This window comes from Hemiscyllium ocellatum, chromosome 22 (assembly GCF_020745735.1).
Source record: "Hemiscyllium ocellatum isolate sHemOce1 chromosome 22, sHemOce1.pat.X.cur, whole genome shotgun sequence".
Classification (NCBI taxonomy): Eukaryota; Metazoa; Chordata; class Chondrichthyes; order Orectolobiformes; family Hemiscylliidae; genus Hemiscyllium; species Hemiscyllium ocellatum.
This window is the reverse complement of record NC_083422.1, coordinates 50,046,400-50,070,647: the sequence shown is the minus strand read 5'-3', so window position 1 is coordinate 50,070,647 and position 24,248 is coordinate 50,046,400. Positions and strand designations below refer to the sequence as shown.

Below are 24,248 nucleotides of genomic sequence, written 5' to 3'. Positions count from 1 at the left end.
AAATTTGTTTGATCAGCGACCTTGGTTTTCTGAATTAGCAAATATCCACCAATGAGACAAATGTCCTTTAAACACCCAGGCCAACATTTTGAAATAGGACAAACACAAGGAGTTTTGTGCTTAATTTGTCTGGACATGTTGAGGCTTGTGAAGGCTCGGGTCCTGTTGATGGCATACGAGGTGTTGTTTGAACTTTCCCCTTCCAGTGAAATGTAGGAAACATAGTGTGAATGTGCAGCTAATTTCCAAATCATATGTTAATCTTTATTTTCCAGCTGGCTTATTTTTCTTTACAGTTGACTTCATTATTGTTGATTCCTTCCATCTAATAGCAATTTACACTATTCAGGGCTTGAGATGATGGGCACCCAGACCAGATCACAGGTCTGTGCATGTCAAGGAAACTTCCCGCACCTCTTCATCTGTTTATCTCTCTCTCTCTCTCTCCCCTCATACTCCGCATGAAAGGAAACTAGATGCTACACTTTACCTCAAGTCGAATGTTAATTTGTTAAGAGGTTGATTATGAATTGGTTTACAAGGCAGAGAGTGTAATGTCCAATGTTCCAACTTTGCCATGGTTTTAAAGTCCAATTGAAAGTGCAGGCAGATTACAACAGAGAAATTGACAAAAGAAAAAGATAATGTTTTCTAATAATTAACCTCATATTGTTGATTCAGCCAAAACTGGCATAGATTTTGTGTGAAAAGAATCAATCTAAAGTGAGGTGGACCTACAAAACCCATCCTTAGCTCCTTCAAAGTAATGGTTTGCACCATTTTGTCGCACCGCTTTGGGCTGTGGGAGACAAACAGAAAGATAGTCATTCCTTCCGCCCCATGTAATGAAACTACCCTCTCAAAAACAAAATAGTAAGTTATATAAAATGAAGAGGCTGCAATTAAATATTAACAGAGGTAGCTTTGGTCTTGTTAGACTCTGCTCACTATACCGTGTGCAATAGAGATCTGCTCCCGTTGTTTCCACATTGCTCCCACTGCCCCCTCCCACTCTGCCTTCGTTTTTTTGCCGACTCACGGTTTACCCTGCAGTTATTTTTGGTGTCAAGACATTTTATTGGAGAGGGCCGCTCTCCACTATTCATTCTGAGCACGCCACCCAGAGAGAGCAGGCCATGTCGTCAACACTGGACAAATACTGTGGTTCCACCTTTTGGGTAAGTGACTCCACTTGGTGATTCCCTTCAATGTCAATCCCTGGCTTTAATCAGGGTTTACATTGATTGATCTCTTTGAAAAAATTGTATTTCCATTGAGCCTTTCACTACTCCAGCAAGTACCTCAGAACATTTCATGTTCCAGCCAATGAAGGATTCATGTTGTCACAGTTTGGATGTGGGAACCCCAGCAGCCAATTTCCTCACAGCAAGCTCCCTCAAACAACAACGTGCAGTGACCAGATTATTTGTATTAGTGATGTGGGTTGAATAGTCACATGGAGAGACTTCCCCATGCTCTTTCCCCCATCTAACTGAGGTCAGATATTTCATGCAAGGTAGTATCTTCAACAATGCCACGCTCCCTCGGTACTGTGGTACTCAGTACTGGGTTCACCAAATTGGATTATTTGCTCAAGTCTTCAGGGTGAATCTTGAACTCATGCCTCTTGCAGTCAGGGGTGAGAGAAATCCATGCCCAGAGGCTGAGATGATGAGATGGTCCATGAGAACTGGGATATTCTGAGCTTCCAGGAGGTTGAGTAGGATGGGACTGCTCAAGAGCAGAGGGAAGAATGTTTCAAAGCAGTACAGTACACTGACTGAAGTCAGATCACCATTGATATGTAGGTCAGGTTAGACTTCTGCAAATAGTGGACGGCACAGTGGCACGGTGGCACAGTGGTTAGCACTGCTGCCTCACAGCGCCAGAGACCCGGGTTCAATTCCCGACTCAGGCGACTGACTGTGGAGTTTGCACGTTCTCCCCGTGTCTGCGTGGGTTTCCTCCGGGTGCTCCGGTTTCCTCCCACAGTCCAAAGGTGTGCGGGTCAGGTGAATTGGCCATGCTAAATTGCCCATAGTGTTAGGTAAGGGGTAAATGTAGGGGTATGGGTGAGTTGCGCTTTGGCGGGTCGGTGTGGACTTGTTGGGCCGAAGGGCCTGTTTCCACACTGTAAGTAATCTAATCTAAAAACAAAGTGAATATATTAGACTGTTTTCTTCCAAGTAGAAGTGACAGGGTATATGAAGCATATCTCCTATAGAATATATGTAATGTATGGGCACAGGGGGTAGAGGGGAGGTGATGGACCATTAATCCAGAGACCCAGTAATGTCCCAGGAACCCAGGTTCGAATCCCAGCACAGCAGGTGGTGGAATTTGAATTCAATAAATATCTGGAATTAAGAGTCTAATGATGACCACATGTAACTCCAGACCCACAGCAATGTGGGTGACTCATAACTGCCCTCTGGGCAATTAGGGATGGGTAATAAATGCTGTCTAGCCAGTGATGCCCTCATCCCGTGAATAAAAACAAATAATCTGCAATGGTTTTCCCTTCCTCAGGGGTTGTTGAATAAATCAGTAGTTGTATTGGGGGTACACAGGTGAGGCCCCGATAGACTGAGTGGCCATCTCTCACTCTTCACTTCATGTGTTCGGTCAGAAAGGTTTAACAATCAAAATATTTCCAGCATTTTCTGGTTCTCGTTTTCTGGACGAGACTTTGTCTCCCCTTTATTTCTCAACAATGACCTCGTAGTATTATCACTGGACTGTTAATCCAGAGACCCAGATAATGTTCTGGGCACCCAGGTTCAAATCCTGCCACAGCAGATGGTGCAAATATAGGGCAGCATGGTAGCTCAGTGGTTAGCACTGCTGCCTCACAGCGCCAGGGACCAAGGTTCGATTCCAGTCTCCGGTGACTGTCTGTGTGGAGTTTGCACATTCTCCCCGGGGCTGTGTGGGTTTCCTCCCACAGTCCAAAGATGTGTAGGTTAGGTGAATTGGCCATGCTAAATTGCCCATAGTGTTAGGTGCATTAGTCAGGGGTAAATATAGGGAATGGGTCTGGATGGGTTACTCTTCGGAGGGTTGGTGTGGATTTGCTGGACCGAAGGGCCTGTTTCCACACTGTAGGAAATCTAATCATCTAATCTAATAATGAACCCCTTCATAATCATATGCCCACACCTGGAGAATGGTCCACGGTGGTGTCGAGTGAATTTGGACAGTGAGTTGGCTGTAATGAATGACTATTCCTTGTTGATTTATTTTGTTCACTACATCTTTAGGAAAATGAAACCAAAAGGCTTTTGTATGTTTTGTCTCTCCGGGCCCTTGAAAATTCCAAGCCGGAAAGATATCACTCCAGCTATTTCAATCTCTGTTTATGTTGATTCTGCCTCTGGGCTGATAGTCCAAACATTTTGCTTTCTAGGTCCATTAATTCCCCTTTTCCTTCATCAGCTTGTTAAGTCTGATGCCTTTGTAGACACAGATTCTGCCTGGATATGTCGCACAATGTGATTCCACGGTCAGGCGACTCTATGTGTGCCAAGATATTTCTGCTGTCCTCAGTCCCACTGTGATTAAACCTGTATTGATGCCCCTACTTCTAGATCCATTCATCACTGGGGCAAATCTTATTCTATTCACCCTTAACCCTACATTGGATCTTCTGAAAAGCCTTTGCTCTTCAAAATGATTTTGAATTTGCTGCTTGGAGGGAGTGCTGCACTGTCAGAGGCGCTGCCTTTCAAGTGAGAACTTATGGCTTTTACTGTGCTGTTTGTGGCTGCCCCAAAATTGTTACAGTGCAGAAGGAGACCATTTGGCCCGTCATGCCTGCATTCTATCCTCTAGAGCCAATCTCCTGCCTTTTCCACATATCCCTGCAAGCCATTTCTATCCAAATAACCATCAAATGCCCCCTCTTGAATGCCTCCATGGGACCAGCCTCCCCCACAAATGAATCTGGTAATGCTATACCATAATCCGCAGAGTTCTCTCCAGCCTCCTGTTTCATGAATTTATCTGTCGGATATGGAACATCACAGGAACAGGCTAACCGTTCAATAGCTAAGACCTAATTTTGTACGAATTAGCTGCTGCACTTCCCCACCGTACAGCCCAGTGATTCCCGTCGAAAGGGTGATTAGTTGTCATGCATTTTGAGATGATGAAAGGTGTGACAGAGATGTTTAGAGGCCTCTGTTGCTGATCTCCAGCCTGCTCTCCAGTTGACTGGGAAGCTGGAGGAGGATTGAAGGTGGCTCTTTACCATTTGGTTTAAGTCTTTCGACTTTCCTTCCTCTCCCAACGGTGAATCGTTGAGTCCCACTCAACCCTGTGCATGGAGACCTCTCTCAAAGTGGTAACTCCACATCATAAGGAGACCATGTCTTTCTTGATGTACCTGTAAACAGCTGAGTCCTTCATGACTGAATAAAAGATAATTCCTCTCAAGATGTCGTTTCTGACTGATGTTCGAAAACAGCTCCCTGAAGGCATATGTTAAGAAAGGGTTGCTCTTTGAGGAAGGAACATCTAATAACAGGAAGAGAATTAAACCATTTAATATCTGAAATCATCCAATATTTTTGCTATCCAAGGGTATAAAAACATATGAGGCTAAGGCAGATGGATGGAGTTCAGATGCAGATGAACCATGAACTCATTGAACAACATAACGTGTTCAAGGTGCAGAATGGTCTTGTCATGTTCCTAACTGAGCAATTGAAGGAAAAAGACTTTTTCTCAAGGGAAACAGACTTAGATCAGATTAGATGAGATTCCCTACAGTATGAAAACAGGCCCTTTGGCCCAACAAGTCCACACCGACCCTCCGAAGAGCAACCCACCCCCTCTGACTAATGCACCTAACACTATGGGGCAATTTAACATGGACAATTCACCCTAACCTGTACATCTTTGTGACTGTGGGAGGAAACCCACACAGACACAGGAAGGATGTGCAAACTCCACACAGATAGTCGATGCTGGAACTGAACCTGGACCTTGGTCCTATGAGGCAGCAGTGCTAACCGCTGAGCCACCATCAGCTCCAACTTACAATTTTATTACCTTCCCTATAACTTAGATAGTTAAAGTCCTGTCGTTGACTTCTTTCAGCAACCTCTTGATGAGATGATTATCCTTGGATTATTAGTAAATTGTTTGAATAAATTACTGGCTTTGTCCTCTTATTACCCCCAATGTGTTAAGCCTGGTCCATGCATTGAACTTTCAGCACTTTCTTGTAAACCCCAAGATCATCTAAGAATTGATCCTTTGTCAAACAGTCCCTGGAGCCTGTTCCACCATTCAGGGGATCATCTCTGATTTGTCCTTTAACTCCATTTGCTCCTTGCCCAAGTAAAATCTATTAATCTCACCTGAACACACTGAAAGATCTCAAAGTACTTCTCATGAGGAAATGTTTTTTGATGTTATACAGAAAAATGCAGCAGCTACATTCCCTGGTAACATCCCATAAATAGCAACGAGGTGAATCCCAGTTTCATAGCTGAAGTGGGAATGTTCCCAGTATTCAGGAGAAATTTTTGCAATACTGATAAGGGCTCTTCAACACCCACCAGATAAAGAAGACAGGACCATTTCGTAAAACACAGTTTCCTCCATCCTCAGTATCCAAGGACCCAAATGTGTCTTCCAAGTTTATCTGCACTTCACATAATCTAGTCTACTGTATTCGCTGCTCACAATATGGCCTCCTCTACATTGGGGAAATGAAGCATAGATTGGGTGACCTGTTTGCAGAACATCTACATTCTGCCTGTAAAAAAGACCCTGAGCTTCTAGTGGCCTGCCACTTGAACCCCCCACCCTGTTCCCTAGCCAACATCCCTGTCTCAGGCTTGCTGCAGTGCTCCAGCGAAGCTCAGCGTAAGCTGGAAGAACAGCACCTCATTTTCCACTTGGGGACCCTGCAGCCCCCCACACTCAATATCGGGTTCAATAACTTCAGGGCTTCAGCTGTTCCATTTTTCTAACCCCACCCCCACACACCAGGGGATGTTATCACACAGGAGAAAGTGAAGACTGCAGATGCTGGAGATCAGAGCTGAAAATGTGTTGCTGGAAAAGCGCAGTAGGTCAGGCAGCATCCAAGGAGCAGGAGAATTGAAGTTTCGGGTATGAGCTGATTCCTGAAGAAGGGCTCATGCCCGAAATGTTGATTCTCCTGCTCTTTGGATGCTGCCTGACCTGCTGCGCTTTTCCAGCAACACATTTTCAGCAGATGTTATCACACAGTCTGCTATCGCACACAACCCATTGTTAGCCACAAATAACAATTAATAGCTATTCACCCTCCTAGCCAGATCGTTATTCCTCCTTTCTCCAAATGTTCTTCTCTACCTTTGGTCTCCATCCCCGCCTGTCATTTACTCTCTACCCCCTCCCCCAACCCTATCTTCTGCCTTTAAACCAACATTTTCCGAGCTACCATCAATTCTGAGGAAAGGTCACCTGACCCGAAAGGTTAACTCTGATTTCTTTCCACAAATGCTGCCAGACATGCTGAGCTTTTCCAGCAATTTCTGTTTTTGTTTCCTATGAAATGTGGTGTTCCATCAGTACCACAGTGTAATACCAGTCTGGGTTATGGCTCAGATCTTGTGATGTACGGAACCATTGAATGTTATGGTACAGAAGCACTCCACCGTGATTGCTAGCTCTTTGGTCGAGCTGCCGAGTTGATCCCTGTCTCCTCCCCATTTCTCCAACACAACAATTCATTCTTCTTCAAGTCTGTACCTAATTTCCTTCTGAAAGTTACTCTTGGATCTGCTTTCACTCAGTGCACGCTGAACCTCAACGACATTCTGAGTTATAAATAACTCTCATCTCTCTGAATCTCTCTCGTTTTTTCCCAGTTGTCTTGAAATCTGTATCTTCTGATTATTGAACGTTAAAACATCTCCTTTATCATTGTCAAAATCCTTTAATATTTTGAATGCCTCCATCAGATGTACCTTCTCTATTAATCCAAGGGAGCATGATGTTGCAATGAGTTTCTGATCTGAACCTGTTGCATTGACAGAGATCACTGGTGAGGACACAGTGACATCATTTAAGTTCAAATTGACTTCCATTATTAACTGTACTGCTCCAATATACACAATGAACAGTCAAGGTGTATCTTTGATAGTCTGCCAGAGTCGTTAGCGTTTGGTGGAGTTAATGCTCAGTCCATGAGTCATTCAGATTGACACTGTCAATAGATATTAACTGGTCATTAACCTTGTGAATTAGATTAGCCAATGAGGGACTATTTCATCTGTATCATGGTGAGTAATAGTGACATCATTAGAGCAAACTTCACTTAGAGATTGTAAGTAAAGTTATCTTAAGATCAAACATGGGTAGGTGGGTAGGTAGGTGGGTGGCTGACTTCCTGCTGTCCTGCCAATTGAGGCCTGTCAAGTGGCCAGTTGCCACTGCCCTACTGTTAACCCCAACAGCAATGTATCGCATAGAGAGTGACTCTGTGTGGGGTTAACTTGTGGGCTGTGAGGATGGATATGGTGATGGCTGCTTGTTGTCAGGTGCCTGACCAAGGGACCAAAGCTGGGAAGGTGGAAGCCTGCTGAGACACATTTCTGTGTCCTTATTGTCTGCATCTTTCAGCCTGCTGCTCCCTGTGACCTACCCCCTCCAATACCACCACCTCTGTCTGTGGTTCCATCGATACTCTGAGGCCTTGGGCAGATGTTGTACTGGCAGTGGCCACCATCTCCCCAGTGGCGCTATTGTCCAATGATGTTGCCAGTCTCTGATTGAAAGGGGGTTCTCAGTTGGAGGGACTTCTTGCCCCGGGGTCCTTGATCCCAGGAAAGGCCTGCCACTGCCCTGTCAATTGCCTGAATTGAATGTGATGTGGTGCAGGCCCCTTCAGTGCCTCACAAGCTGATGGCCGAGACCCCATCACCTCTACAAAACTCCAGCCAAAGAGCAAACAGTTGGAGCTCTCTTCCACCAGTGGCAGTTAATGAGATATCAGCTTTTACAGTTAAATCTGAGGTTCATAGATTTTCATTAGCCAAAGATATGAAGGGATTTGGAGCAAAGAGATAGTTCTCAGGATCCTCCACAATCTCATTATGTGGAGGACCAGGTTGAAAGACTTAAGTCCTCCTCCTTAGAAATGATTCTAAGCCCTTAGGGTGGGCTGATGGAGGCCTTCACATTAATGAAAGAGTCTGATAGGAAAGACGTGCAGATAAACGATTCCGATCAGATCAGAACTGGAGGCATAAATCCAAATGGCGAATAAATCCAACAGAGTGTTTAAGGAAAGCCTCTTTACAGAGACCAGTGAGAATGTGAAACCAGTTGGAGCAGGTGGGGGCAATGGCATTGATCCATTTAGAACCAATCTGGAGAAACGCAAGGAGGGGGCATTAAAGAATTAACCCGTTGGGTGAAAGGGCAAGATAAAGAGGCCTTGAGCTGAGCACAAACACAAATATGATCTGTAGAGCTGAATGGCCTTGTCACAAAACTGTAGACTCAATGTGATCACCTACTCTACTGTAAGAATCCTCGTATGGAGGGATTGTCTTATAAGCAACGGCTAAAGAGTTTGGGAGTCTACTCACTGGAGTTCAGAAGAATGTGGTGTGATCTCATCGAAACATATGGGATTCTTAAGGGTTTTGACGCAGTCAATACTGAGAGGATGTTTCCCCTCACGGGAGAATCTAGAACCAGAGGGGCATAGTCTCAGAACAAAGAGGCGCCAATTTAAGATTGAGATGAGGAGAAACTTCTTCTCTCAGAGGGTTGTGAGATTTTGGAAGTCCTTACCATAGGGACCCGTGGGGCAGAGTCAAAGAATCCCTGCATTGCAGAAGCTGGCCATTTGGTCCATCGAGTCCACACCGGCCCCCCCAAAAAAGCATTCCACCCAAACCCAACCCATCACCCTGCACTTTCCTTGGTCGATCCATCTAACATGCACATCTTTTTGACTGTGGGAGGAAACTGGAGCACCCGGAGGAAACCCACGCAGACACGGGGAGAATGTGCAAACTCCACACAGACAGTCACCCGAGGCTGGAATCAAACCCAGATCCCTGAGGCAGTAGTGCTAACTACTCAGCCACTGTGCCACTCCAAGTGTAACTTAAGATTGAAATAGATTCTTGATCAGTTTGGGGTATCAAGGGTTACAAGGAAAGGGCAGGAAGTGGACAGGCGGAATGTCAGATCAGCCGTGATCCTATTGGATGGAAGAGCAGCTTCGATGGGCCAAAAGGCCTACTCCTGTTCCTGTTTCTAATGGTCTTATAATGGCATGATTCTGAGGTGATGTGTCTTCTCTTTCAGAATGATTCGTACTTGGACCGACCAGATCCTGACTTGCCGGTCTGCTTGGAGCAGACTGTCCTGGTGTGGATTCCTCTGGGATTTTTCTGGGTCTGCGCACCACGGCAACTCCCACCTTTATTCAGCTCCAAACAGAGAGGGGTCAGAAATTCCAAACTCTACCTAGTAAAGCAGGTAACCTCACTTCATCTCTCACTCACCCTCTGTTTCACTCACAATAAAAGTAATTTTAAAATGTCAGTTATAGGTTTAAACAATAGACTTGGTGAAATAATCTTGTACCACAAGCAAAACCCAGGAAATTATGTTGTTTTATGAATATTTGTACCCTCCTACACCCCGAAGTAACGAAATGCACAAAAGAAAAGCAAAAAAAAATTGTCAGAAATAAACAGCAGCTCTGGGTGCATTTGTGGAATAGAAAAACAAAGTTAAAGTTTCAAGTCTGTGATTTCTCATAGAAATGCTAGACATTACACAGATTGGGCAGAAGGGCAGAGACAGGAAACAGGGATATAGGAGGGAAGAGGCAAAGTCTTTTCCCTGGGGTGGTGGAGTCCAGAACTTGGGCTATCTGGTCGGCATGGACGGGTTGGACTGAAGGGACTGTTTCCATGCTGTATATCTCTATGACTCTATGACTTTAGAGGGCATTGGTTTAGGTTGAGAGGGGAAAGATATAAAAGAGACCTATGGGGCAAGTTTTTCACACAGAGAGTTGTACGTGTATGGAATGATCTGCCAAAGGAAGTGGTGGCGTCTGGTGCGATTGCAACATTTAAGAGGCATTTGGATGGGTATATGAATAGGAAGGGTTTGAAGGGATATGGGCCGGGTGCTGGTAGGTGGGACTAGATTGGGTTGGGATATCTGGTTGGCATGGACGGGTCTATTTCCATGCTGTACCTCTCTATGATGATAGGACTCTAGATAAAATGGGAAAATAGGCTAATGGGAGCAAACGGAGTAGGTAATGGGGACAGTAAAGAAACAAAAGATGGGTCTGGGGTGTGTGCTGAGGAATATCACAGGGGCAGAGTGGGAGTGAATCAGGGCAACTTGAAAAATAGCTGAAAATGTGTTGCTGGTTAAAGCACAGCAGGTTAGGCAGCATCCAAGGAACAGGAAATTCGACATTTCGGGCCAGAGCTTGATGAAGGGCTCTGGCCCGAAACGTCGAATTTCCTGTTCCTTGGATGCTGCCTAACCTGCTGTGCTTTAACCAGCAACACATTTTCAGCTCTGATCTCCAGCATCTGCAGACCTCACTTTTAACTTGAAAAATGGGTCAAGATGCCATGGATCAGGAATCTCATGGCGAAAAATGTCACACTCATTGTTGTGTGCTCACTCTAACACTCAACAGACACTGTAACCCTCACTCTAACACTCAACAGTCACTGTAACCCCTCACTGTAACACTGGACATTCACTTTAACCCCTCACTGTAACACTGGACAGTCACTATAATACTGGGCTGTCACTGTAACCCTCACTGTAACACTGGACAGTCACTGTAACCCTCACTGTAACACTGGGCAGTCACTGTAACCCTCACTGTAATACTGGGAAGTCACTGTAACATGGAGAAAGTGAGGACTGCAGATGCTACGGATCAGAGCTGAAAAATGTGTTGCTGGAAAGGTGCAGCAGGTCAGGCAGCATCCAAGGAGCAGGAGAATCAATGTTTCGGGGGTAGGCCCTTTTTCAGGAGGGCTTATGCCCGAAACGTCGATTCTCCTGCTCCTTGGATGCTGCCTGACCTGCTGCACCTTTTCAGCAACACATTTTTCAGTCACTGTAATACTCACTGTAACACTGGTCAGTCACTATAACCCTCACTGTAACATTGGACAGTCACTATAACCCCTCACTGTGACACTGGGCAGTCACTATGACCCTCACTGTAACATTGGACAGTCACTGTAACCCCTCACTGTGACACTGGACAGTCATTGTAACCCCTCAGTGTAACATTGGACAGTCACTGTAACCCCTCACTGTAACATTGGACAGTCACTGTAACACAGCACAGTCACTGTAACATTGGACAGTCACTGTAACACAGCACAGTCACTGTAACTCCTCTCTGTAACATTGGACAGTCACTGTAACACAGCACAGTCACTATAACCCCTCACTGTAACACTGGACAGTCACTATAACCCTCACTGTAACATTGGACAGTCACTGTAACACAGCACAGTCACTATAACCCCTCACTGTAACACTGGACAGTCACTATAACCCTCACTGTAACATTGGACAGTCACTGTAACACAGCACAGTCACTGTAACCCCTCTCTGTAACACTGGACAGTCACTGTAACCCCTCACTGTAACACTGGACAGTCACTATAACCCTCACTGTAACATTGGACAGCCACTATAACCCTCACTGTAACATTGGACAGTCACTGTAACACAGCACAGTCACTATAACCCCTCTCTGTAACACTAGACAGTCACTGTAATCCCTCACTGTAACACTGGGCAGTCACTATAACCCCTCACTATAACATTGGACAGTCACTGTAACCCCTCAGTGTAACACTGGACAGTCACTGTAACCCCTCAGTGTAACACTGGACTGCCACTGTAACACAGCACAGTCACTGTAACGCCTACTGTCATCTGGACAGTCACTGTAACCTCTCACTGTAACACTGGACAGTCACTGTAACCCCTCACTGTAACACTGGACAGTCGTGTAACTCCTCTCTGTAACATTGGACAATTATTGTAACCCCTCACTGTGACACTGGACAGTCACTGTAACCCCTCACTGTGACACCGGACAGTCACTGTAATCCTCACTATACACCGCACAGTCACTGTAACCCCTCACTGTGACACTGGACAGTCTCTGTAACCCCTCACTCTAACACTGGGCAGTCACTGTAACCCCTCACTCTAACACTGGACAGTCACTGTAACCCCTCACTCTAACACTGGGCAGTCACTGTAACCCCTCACTGTAACACTGGACAGTCACTGTAACCCCTCACTGTGACACTGGATAGTCACTGTAACATTGAGCAGTCACTCTTCATCATGGAATAAAATAGCAGCAGACATCAGGATTTAATGCATTGATTTAAAATTCAGCACTTCATTCTACATACATCTCCAAGCATCAACAAAACTCACTTGACATTGGATGGTGCTCAGGTTAATTATGGATTAAAGCTCCCACTACTCCTTTAAGACTGACCTTAAAACTCCCTGGATACTGTCCCCATCAAACACTCCCAGGACAGGTATAGCACAGGGTTAGATACTGAGTAAAGCTCCATCTACACTGTCCACATCAAACACTCCCAGGGAAGGTACAGCATGGGGTTAGATACAGAGTCAAACTGCACCCACCCTGTCCCCAGAACACTCACTGCATGGGATTTCTGCACTGTCTCCTTGAAGCTAAACTAGGCACCGTAATTCCTGAACTGCCTCTGGTACTAGATGTGGCCAAGCCTCAGTGTCTTCACACCAGGACAAGGGGCTGGAGCGGGGTAAGTCACAGTAGCACCTGACTCTGCAGCTCTCCACAACTGAGAGCAGAGGTTTAGGGTGTAGGTTTGCTTGCTGAGCTGTAGGTTTGATATCCAGACGTTTCATTACCTGGCTCGGTAACATCATCAGTGGTGACCTCCAAGTGAAGTGAGAGCAGAGATGTTTATATTTAAATGTTTCGCGAATGTGTTCTTGACTCCTCCAATAGGCCCTCGCTTGCTCGCTGCTGCTGACCTCTGCCATCGGGTTGATTATCACATTGTTGGAAGACTACAGTGACTACAGGGACCCCACACCTGAGACACTGAATCCTCTGGTTCTGTATGTGAACCCTTCCATTTACACAGCAACTTGGGTAAGAAACATCTGGTGTTACATGTAATGTGTCTCAAAGACAGGAACAGCACTGACAGCTCCTCTTAAGGACACATCACAACTGGGTTTTCTCGCAAATTGGAAAATCCCGCCACTGTGAATCCTCAGTAATCTGCTGGAATTTCAGGCTGGATTATCAGCTCTAGTCGTAGAGTCATAGAGATGTCAGCATGGAAACGCACCCTTTGGTCCACCAGTCCATGCCGCCCAGATATCCTCAATTCACCTGGTCCCATTTGGCAGCATTTGGCCCATATCCCTTCAAACCCTTCCTATTCATATACCCATCCAAATGCCTTTAAATGTTGCAATTGTACCAGCCTCCACCACATCCTCTGGCAGCTCATTCCATACACGCACAACCTCTGCAAGAAAACGTTGCCCTTTCGGTCCCTTTTAAATCTTTCCCCTTTCACCCTAGACCTCTCGAGTTTAGTACTCCCCTACCCCAGGGAAAAGACCTTGTCTATTTATCCTATTGATGCCCCTCATGATTTTACAAACCTCTGCAGGTCCCCCCTTGCTCCAGGGAAAACAGCCCCAGTCTATTCTGCCTCTCCCTACAGCTCAACCCCTCCAACCCTAGCAACATCCTTGTAAATCTTTTCTGAACCCTTTCAAGTTTTGTCAGGCTTAGTATCTGACGCACAACCTTCTGACTCTGAGCTGAGGGAGATGATTGCTCAGGTATAGTCTGCAATGTGCTGCACAGTCTCTCCAGGTCTGTCTGACCCATTTTTTCTCTTTTGAAACAGTGAGACAGCAATGACTCAGAGAAGGTGCAGGGCAGGTTGACCAAGTTAGAACATAGAACAGTACAGCACAGTACTGGCCCTTCGGCCCTCGATGTTGTGCGGACCTTTTATCCTACTCTAAGATCAAACTAACCTACATACCCTTCATTGTACTATCATCCATGTGGCTATACAAGAGTCGCTTAAATGTCCCTAATGTCTCTGACTCCACTACCACCACTGGCAGTGCATTCCACACACCCACCACTCTCTGTGTAAAGAACCGACCTCTGACATCTCCCTTAAACCTTAAAATTACATCCCCTCATGATAGCCATTTCTGCCCTGGGAAAAAGTCTCTGACTATCCACTCTATCTGTGCCTCTCACCATCTTGTACACCTCTGTCAAGTCACCTCTCATCCTTCTTCGCTCCAATGAGAAAAGCCTTAGCTCCCTCAACCTTTCTTCATAAGACACACCCTTCAGTCCAGGCTACATCCTGGTAAATCCCCTCTGCACCCTCTCTAAAACTTCCACATCCTTCCTACAATAAGGCGACCAGAACTGAAGGGCAATATTCCAAGTGTGGTCTAACCAGGGCTCTATAAAGCTGCAGCATAACCTCACGGCTCTTAAATTTGAACCCCCTGCTAATCATATCGTGGGCCAAAGAGCCTGTCCTGTGCTGTACTTTTCTATGTTCTATGTTCTATGAAAGTCAACACACCAAACGTCTTCTAAATAACCCAGTTCGGTAACGTGGAGAGACTGGGGAACTTGTCATACAGTGGAGATGGCTAACAAGAGATTGAACAGAGATTTTCCAAATGATTAGGTCAATAAATGGAAACTGTCTCCACTGACAGGAGAGTGGACCACCTAGAGGAACAGCTTTAAGATAATTGGCAAAATTAATTGGGTGAGAGATTATTTTAAGCACTGAATCTGATGGGATGTGGAGTGTGCTGCCCAGAATGGTGGAAATTAAGTCAATAGTAAATTTGAAAGGGAAGTAGATAAGTACCAGAGTGGGAGAAACCAAGGGTTGGGGAAGGGTAGAGATGGAGGTCTAATTAGAGCAGTTTCAGAGGCATGTGAAATCCAACAGTCTCCTTCTGTGAGGGAATGTGGAAATTAATGTAAAGTCGCCATAGTCCCAAAGGACCCTCATTGGAGAGAGAGAGATGAGTGGTGATGGTTAAAATCCACTAGGAGAGAGTGGGGGCTGCAGATGCTGGAGACCAGACTCAAAAAGATTGGTGCTGGAAAAGCACAGCCGGTCAGGCAGAATCCGAGGAGAAGGAGGAGAGACGACGTTTCGAGCATAAGGTCTTCATCAGGAATCATTCCTGATGAAGGGCTCCTGCTCTTCGGATGTTGCCTGACCGGATGTGCTTTTCCAGCGCCAATCATTTTGACATGTGGTGGTGGTTAAACCTGGGGTCACCACCCCTCAATGAGGGGAGAGTTAGAGAGGGCAGGGTATCATTCTAATGAAGGCCTAGCCGTTTTCTCTGAAGCTCTGTGGGTAAAGGGCTAGGGTGGACTCTATCAGTACGACTGGGACTTCCCGTTCATTGGCTCCTTTCTTCTTTTTATAGTTGATGGTGTTGCTCGTCCATGAGAGCAGAAAGCGAGTGAATGATAAGAACTCCCCTTACCTCTTCATATTCTGGCTGCTGTCCGTTCTGTGTGGTGTCTTTACACTGCAGACTCTAATCAGACTGGCTATTAGAGAGGTACGACCGTGGTTACTGTGGGGGGGGGGGAGATGGGGGGTGGAGGGGAAGGGAGTGTGGCTGAAATGTGGGAAGGGGATTTCCATGTTTGGCAGTGGCAGAGGTTCATAACGTGGGCTGTGGTGAGATGACTGCCTCTGACAAGCTCACTGCACTGCACCATCTGAGTTGCCTACCCAGTCACGTAACCAGCCGACATGATATTAGGGGCCTCTGCATCATGGTTATCATTACCACGCTCCTAACTAGGAGAAGCCATAGGGCAGCCTTCGCACTCAAGAGAGAGAAGACTGGTTTGCTTTAACCTGAGGGTCACCACACCTCAGGCAATGGGGGAGGTTGCGAGCCATTGAATCCTAACAGTCTGGAAGCAGGCCATTCGGCCCATCGAGATCACACTGACCCTCTGAAGGGCATCCCACCCAGACCCACCCCATCTTTTTCATGACTAATCCACATTTCCTTCACAACCCTGGACACTATGGGACAATCCGCCATAATCTGCGCATCTTCGGATTGTGGGAGGAAATCGGAGCACCCGGAGGGATACCCACGCAGACACGGGGAGAATGTGCAAACTCCACACAGAGTTGTCACCCGAGGATGGAATCAAACCCAGGTCCTTGGAGCTGTGAGACAACGGTGCTAACCACTGAGCCACTGTGCAGCTTGCAAAGTTGAGTCCTTTATGGTTACTCCAGCTGGTGTGGGAGTTGAGCCCATGCTATTGACATCATTGCAAACTAGCCAAGCAACCAAGTGAATTAACCAATCCCCTACACTTACAAACTGCAATGCGACTCTGTCTCAGTGACATATAAGAGCACGTGAAGTATTCCATCAGCAACATCTCTACCACATTCTCCAAATTGACAGGAACCATCAAACAAACGCCAGTGTCCTTCTTGGAGCCAGCTCCATGATGCATTCAGGCAAATCTGCAGCAATCAACCTTGACAGACTGCACACCGAGTCTGGATCAGCTGAAAAACATCACTGCTGCCACATCCTGTCCTCTCAAGAAAGCAAATTCTGCGTTCCAGATGGAGGGTCATCTACACTGTGTGCTCAGTGACATGGGGTTGAGAAAGGGGCAGCTCACAGTGTTTGTGATGTGTGTGCTCTGCCGATGTTTCAATTCTCAGCGACAATATTAACCTGCTGATTGTTTTCCCCTCCTGTCTCACCTCTCTGTAGGGAAGCCCCCCTGATCTACCACGTTTCTCATTGTTCTGCATCTCCTACTGTCTTCAGTGGATCTCCTTAATTGTCTCCTGCATTTCTGACGTATCTTCCGAAGTTAAAGCTGCTGCAAAGAAGGTCAGTTTTAAACTTTTCCTGTGAGGGAATTAGTGCTCTCAAAGTTTCCCATCACAGGGGCTAGACAGAGTAAAGCTACCTCTACTCTGTTAAACTGAAAGTAAAGTGCCCTCTATGTTGCTCCCATCAACCTCACTCTGAACAGGTACAGCACAGAGTGAGCTACAGAGTAAAGCTCACCCTACTCTTTTAACCAAAAAGTAAAACTGCTTTTATGCCTTGGTTCTGGAAGTAAAGCTCCCTGTACTTTGACCCTGTCAAACACTTACAGGACAGAGCTGAAAATATGTTGCTGGTTAAAGCGCAGCAGGTCAGGCAGCATCCAAGGAACAGGAAATTCGACGTTTCGGGCCAGAGCCCTTCATCAGGAATGAGGAGAGGGTGCCAGGCAGGCTAAGATAAAAGGTAGGGAGGAGGGACTTGGCGGAGGGGCGATGGAGATGTGATAGGTGGAAGGAGGTCAAGGTGAGGGTGATAGGCCGGAGTGGGGTGAGGGCGGAGAGGTCAGGAAGAAGATTGCAGGTTAGGAGGGCGGTGCTGAGTTCGAGGGAATCAACTGAGACAAGGTGGGGGGAGGGGAAATGAGGAAACTGGAGAAATCTGAGTTCATCCCTTGTGGTTGGAGGGTTCCCAGGCGGAAGATGAGGCGCTCTTCCTCCAACTGTCGTGTTGTTATGTTCTGGCGATGGAAGAGTCCAAGGACCTGCATGTCCTCAGTGGAGTGGGAGGGAGAGTTAAAGTGTTGAGCCACAGGGTGGTTGGGTTGGTTGGTCCGGGCGTCCCAGAGGTGTTCCCTGAAGCGTTCCGCAAGTAGGCGGCCCATCTCCCCAATATAGAGGAGGCCACATCGGGTGCAGCGGATGCAATAGATGATGTGTGTGGAGGTGCAGGTGAATTTGTGGCGGATATGGAAGGATCCCTTGGGGCCTTGGAGAGAAGTAAGGGAGGAGGTGTGGGCGCAAGTTTTGCATTTCCTGCGGTTGCAGGGGAAGGTGCCTGGAGTGGAGGTTGGGTTGGTGGGGGGTGTGGATCTGACGAGGGAGTCACGAAGGGAGTGGTCTTTGCGGGACGCTGATAGGGGAGGGGAGAGAAATATATCCCTGGTGGTGGGGTCCGTTTGGAGGTGGCGGAAATGACGGCGGATGATACGCTGTATACGGAGGTTGGTGGGGTGGTAGGTGAGAACCAGTGGGGTTCTGTCTTGGTGGCGGTTGGAGGGACGGGGCTCAAGGGCGGAGGAGCGGGAAGTGGAGGAGATGTGGTGGAGGGCATCGTCAATCACGTCTGGGGGGAATCTGCGGTCCTTGAAGAAGGAGGCCATCTGGGCTGTACGGTGTTGGAACTGGTCCTCCTGGGAACAGATGCGGCAGAGACGGAGGAATTGGGAATATGGGATGGCGTTTTTACAGGGGGCAGGGTGGGAGGAGGTGTAGTCCAGGTAGCTGTGGGAGTCAGTCGGTTTATAGTAAATGTCTGTGTTGAGTCGATCGCCCAAGATAGAAATGCAAAGGTCTAGGAAGGGGAGGGAGGAGTCTGAGACAGTCCAGGTGTCAGACCTGGATTTGAGGTCGGGATGGAAGTTGTTGGTAAAGTTGATGAACTGTTCAACCTCCTCGTGGGAGCACGAGGCAGCGCCGATACAGTCATCGGTGTAGCGGAGGAAAAGGTGGGGGGTGGTGCCAGTGCAGTTGCGGAAGATGGACTGTTCCACATATCCTACGAAGAGACAGGCATAGCTGGGGCCCATGTGGGTGCCCATGGCAACTCCTTTAGTTTGGAGGAAGTGGGAGGATTGGAAAGTGAAGTTGCTCAGAGCGAGGACCAGTTCAGTCAGTCAAAGGAGGGTGTCAGTGGAAGGGTACTGGTTGGTACGGCGGGAAGGGAAGAAGCGGAGGGCTTTGAGTCCTTCGTGATGGGGGATGGAGGTGTACAGGGACTGGATGTCCATCGTGAAGATAAGGCGTTGTGGGCCGGGGAAGCAAAAATCATGGAGGAGGTGGAGGGCGTGGGTGGTGTCCCGAACGTAGGTGGTGAGTTCTTGGACTAAAGGGGACAGATCTGTGTCGAGGTACGCGGAGATGAGTTCGGTGGGGCAGGAGCAGGCTGAGACAATGGGTCGGCCGGGGCAGTCAGGTTTGTGGATTTTGGGCAGGAGGTAGAAATGGGCGGTGCGGGGTTGGGCAGGAGGTAGAAATGGGCGGTGCGGGGTTGGCAGGAGGTAGAAATGGGCGGTGCGGGGTTGGGCAGGAGGTAGAAATGGGCGGTGCGGGGTTGGCAGGAGGTAGAAATGGGCGGTGCGGGGTTGGGCAGGAGGTAGAAACGGGCTTTTTACTTACAGGACAGGTACAGCATGAGTTAAGATACCAAGTAAAGCTCTATCTATGGTATCCCCATCAAACACTCCCAGAACAGGTGTGTTAGACACGCAGTAAAGCTTACTCCATTTTTTAAAATTGAAAATAATGCTCTCTCTACACTGTTCCCATCAAACACTACCGAGGACAAATACAGCATGGGGTTAGATGCAGAGTAAAGTTCCCTGTACACTACTGAGTTAATCCAGGTTGGTGAGTTGAAGAGGAACCGTGGATTAGCCAGATTTCCAATTTGTGACGAATTTCCACTGAACTCCTTGGTGGTGAATAGATCTCACCTGACTGGCAAAGTCAGTCCATCTTCATTGTTTTGGGCTGCCATTTGTTGAGAGTTGTCTTTAAGTTCAACTTCTGTAAAGTACAAATATTATCTTCCTTTTTTTTTCAGAATCCACAGTTATCTGCATCCTTCCTCAGTGAAATAACGTTCCACTGGTTTTCCAGGTAAGGGAAACCCTTCAAATTTTAGGTTCTGGGAATTTTTAGGAATACAAGAAGATCACATTGTTAGCAAAAGTTGTTGGGATTAAACATTGGTAGGGGACAGATTCAGCTGTATCTTTCTAAAGATAATTGGTAAACGCAGGAAATGCATCCAGACATTGGAGTTTTATCATGCTTTGAACTTTGCAGTACATTAATATGTTCACATCTACCAATAGCATGATGCTGAAGGGATACAGAAAACCGCTGGAGGCTAAACATCTGTGGGAGTTGAATGATGTTGATAGAACGCAAGTGATTTATACCAAGTTTGAGCGACACATGATGCAAGGCCTGAAGGAGGCACAGAGGAAGATGGAAGGAAAGCGGAACAAGCAAATTCACAAAGAGACAGAACAGATGAATGGCTTTAGCAGGAGCACCAGTCAGGACATCCTAGTCCTGGTAGGTAGCATACAAAATCTCACCTTACGTAGCGTGCAGTGTTACATTGTGCAACTGTTTTGATCTCATGGGTGAAGACACATGTTTTCTTAAAGGTGTCAAGAATCAGGTGCAGTTGGGCGGCACGGTGGCTAAGTGGTTATCACTGCTGCCTCACAGTGTCAGAGACCCCGGTTCGATTCTAGCCTCAGGCACCTGTCTGGGTTGAATTTGCACATTCTCCCTGCGTCTGTATGGGTTTCCTCCGGGTGCTCTGGTTTCCTCCCACAGTCCAAAGATGTGTAGGTTTGGTGAATTGGCTAAATTACTCATAGTGTTCAGGGATGTGTAGTCTAGGTGCATTAGTCAGGAGTAAATGTAGAGTAATAGGGGAGGGAGATGGGTCTGGGTGGGTTGCTCTTCGGAGGGTCGGTGTGGACTTGTTGGGCTGAAGGGCCTGTTTCCACACTGTAGGGATTCTATGTTGTGCCAATCACTTGTACTATAAGCAATTTGCAACAAGGCTTGCTTATTATGGGATGATACTCGCTTTTGTGAGGTGACCTGACATAAGTCCACTTTGTCACAGAATTGCTTTGGATGCATCTTGAGAGCCAGTGTCCTCTAACTGGGACGATCTGCCTCTTGAACTGTATCGGACTCCGTGCGCTCAGTGGGTGGAGAATCCCCTATCAACACCAGAGGAAGTTGATGATGCTCTCACCTAGTTTAGCTGAGGTGAGGAACGCACACTGGGGTACAATCCCAACTATGTGGGTGCATCGGTGAGAGCAGAGCTCTCCTGTCAACCTTACCCCTGTTTAAAACCAGAGTGTGTGACTGGCCATGACTCAGTGTTACTTGTTCTATCACACAGACCCCGTACCGCTGAGTGTAAGACTAAAGCGAATGGTTCTGGGATGCTCTCATTGATATAATAGATTGTAGCAAGAGAAACAATTGGTCTTTTGCTAGTTACACTGCAGTGCTCACCCTCCCACAGCCTTGCTTTCAATTCCAAATCCGTATTCCTGTTGGACCACTTCCACCACCAGTCTGTACGTTTCACATTATAATCCACTTTGTAAAATAAACCCCCTCATCTCCCCCTGGTTCATGTGGCAATTGACTGGAGTGTAGGAGGTTGAGAAGTGACCTGATAGAAGTTTATAACATAATGAGAGGTATAGATAGAGTTGATGTTAGTTGTCTTTTCTCAGGGACGGGGGAGTTCAAGACGAAGGGGGTACATTTTTAAGGTGAGAGGAGAGGGATTTAAAAACAACATAAGAGGCAAGTATTTTACACAGAGGGTGCTTTGTATGTGGAATGAACTTCCTGGTGAAGTGGTGGATGCAGGTACAAATACAACGTTTTAAAAACATTTAGATAGATACATGAATAGAAAAGAGTCAGGAGCAGGTCGGTGGGACTGGCTGGGCCGTAGGGTCTCCTTCTCTGCTGTATGAATCTCTGACGCTCTGATTTTGACTGTATCCTCTGGTTACCAGCACTTCTTCAAATGGAAACAGATTCTCCTTGTTTTACTTCATGAGAGCCCTGTGTAATTTTGAAGAGCTCTGATAACTCTCACCCTCACCTTCTGTGCCCAAAGGAGAACCATCTGAGTTTATCCTGTGACATAGACTCTGTTCATAAAAGTCTGTCTCATTTGTGTCTTCAGTGATCAATTGTTGAATTGAATTGAAACAGCTTCATTGTTGCATGAGTACAGTGCAAAGCCGACAAGTCGCCACTTATGGTGCCATCTTAGATCCTAGGTACAGAATTTTCAGCATAAGTTCTCAGGCAAAAAACCAATGCCCAAAATAAAGAACTAAAAACTCCAGATTACAGGAATAAATTATAAAATAGAGAAGTAAAAAGTTCAGAATAACAGTTCTTCTGACCCAGTCCACACTGGAATCTAGCCTCCAACCCACACTGGGCTTTGACTCCAGACATTCCCTGCCTCACCTCAAGGCCGGAGACCCTTTTGTAATCACCTCAAGGCCAGGAGACCCCTCTAGAATCACCTCGAGGGCAGGAGACCCCTCTAGAATCACCTCGAGGCTAGGAGACCCTCTAGAATCACCTTAAGGGCAGGAGACCCCTCTAGAATCACCTCGAGGGCAGGAGACTCCACTAGGATCACCTTATGGGCAGGAGACCCCTCTGGAATCACTTTGAGCATAAATCCAGAACTCCATACCTTATGAACTAAGTGCTGGAATAGGCCTTTCAGCCCTTTGAGCCTGTTCTAGCAGACAATATGATCCTGGATTTGATCCAATTGACATGCCCGCCAGCCCCTGGTAACCTGTCACCCCCTTAGTTTAACAAGAACCTCCACCTTAAAGAGATTCAATCACTCAGCTTCCACCACCTTTACAGAAAGAGAGTTCAAAAACTCAACTGTCAGAGAGAAAGACGTTTTGCCTTATCTCCGTCTTAAACAGGTGACCCATGGTTTTTAACCAATGATCCGAAAATCCTGTGAATGAGGGATCTCTAAAATAAACATAAGGTTCTGAAGAAGAGTCACACTGGACTGGAGACGTTATCTGTTTTTCTCTCTCTCCATAAATACTGCCAGACCTGCTGAGTTTCTCCAGCAAACCTTGAGTTTGAACCCAAATAAACATCATCTCCACTTTGGGGAGTGCATCATAAGACAGCAGACACCTGTGGAGTTTATCTACATGACCTGAGAAAAGAATGGAACCTTTTTGACTCCATGGAAATATCTAGACATCTCTTCCCTGCGATTGTACAGATCTCTTCCAATACTCGATTCCTAAAAAAAGATGCAAAGTTTGACCAAAGGCCCCTCCAAAAAAAAATCTGCTTTTTAATTCTGCATTTCTGACTAGCCAATCAATGAAAGAAACAATCTGTCCTAAATGTGTTGGAAGGAGAGCAAAACATTTTCCATAATATCATGTATACACCAGACTGATCTGGAACTGTCTCACCATTCCTCTATGTACCTCAGCATCCTGACTTGGAAATATATCACCGTTCTTTCAGTGTAACTGAGTCAAAACCTTGGAATTACTTTGAGAGTTTGAGGTATAAGGAGAGGTTGAACAGGCTGGGGCTATTTTCCCTGGAGCGTCGGAGGCTGAGGGGTGACCTTATAGAGGTTTATAAAATCATGAGTGGCATGGATAGGGTAAATAGACCAGGTCTTTTCGCTGAGATGGCGGAAGTCCAGAATCAGAGGGCATAGGTTTAATGTGAGAGGGGAAGGATTTAAAAGGGAACTAAGGGGCAATCTTTTCACACAGCATGGATGGAATGAACTGCCAGTGGCTGGTACAGATACAACATTTAAAAGGCATTCAAATCGATATATGAATAGGAAGGGTTTAGAGGGATATGGGCCAAATACTGGCAAGTGGGACTAGATTAATTTAGGATATCTGGACGAGTTGGATTGAAGGGCCTGTTTCCGTGCTGTACAGCTCTATGACTTAATGGCTGTAATAACAGCCTTGCGGGTCACCCCAAGGACTGGAGAGGTTAAAGGAGGCAGCTCACACACCCTGTTCAGCTAGGGCGATTAAGGATGGACCCCACATCATATGAACAAAAGTAAGAAGAATATAAAGAGATAGCCTCCTCTCAGTGCTCTTCATCCAGCCCCATCACTGTGTTCTTCCAATGTTTCTGTCCTTTCACAACATGTGGGTATTTCTGGCTGGGCCAGCCTTTATTGCCCATCCCCATTGATCTGGGGAAGGGTGTGGGGAGCTGCCTTTTTAAACTGCTGTAGTCCTTCAGCAGCAGGGTCAGCCTCAGTGCTGTCAGTGAGGAAGATTCAGGATTTGGACCCAGTGACACTGAAGGAATTGCAATGGATTTCCAGGTCAGGATGGTGGGGAACTGGCAGTGATGAATGGCCATCTGTAGCCATTTCTATTGGCGACATCACATTACAGATGGAAGATCAAGAAGCTTGAACACACAGACCAGCAGGTTCAGGAACAGTTTGTTCCG

At 46.6% G+C, this 24,248-nt stretch overlaps 1 protein-coding gene across 1 annotated transcript in view; it reads left to right on the top strand.

The window, feature by feature from the left end:
• The first annotated feature begins 1,136 nt into the window (after positions 1-1,136).
• Positions 1,137-24,248, top strand: part of abcc2 (ATP-binding cassette, sub-family C (CFTR/MRP), member 2) — a 75,893-nt gene continuing 52,781 nt past the window's right edge. Inside the window, exons 1-7 of the mRNA XM_060842204.1 lie at positions 1,137-1,178; positions 9,322-9,495; positions 13,043-13,189; positions 15,547-15,684; positions 16,882-17,004; positions 19,768-19,823; positions 20,042-20,267. Of these exons, the coding sequence (XP_060698187.1) occupies positions 1,137-1,178; positions 9,322-9,495; positions 13,043-13,189; positions 15,547-15,684; positions 16,882-17,004; positions 19,768-19,823; positions 20,042-20,267 (906 nt within the window). The remainder of the gene's footprint in view (positions 1,179-9,321; positions 9,496-13,042; positions 13,190-15,546; positions 15,685-16,881; positions 17,005-19,767; positions 19,824-20,041; positions 20,268-24,248) is intronic.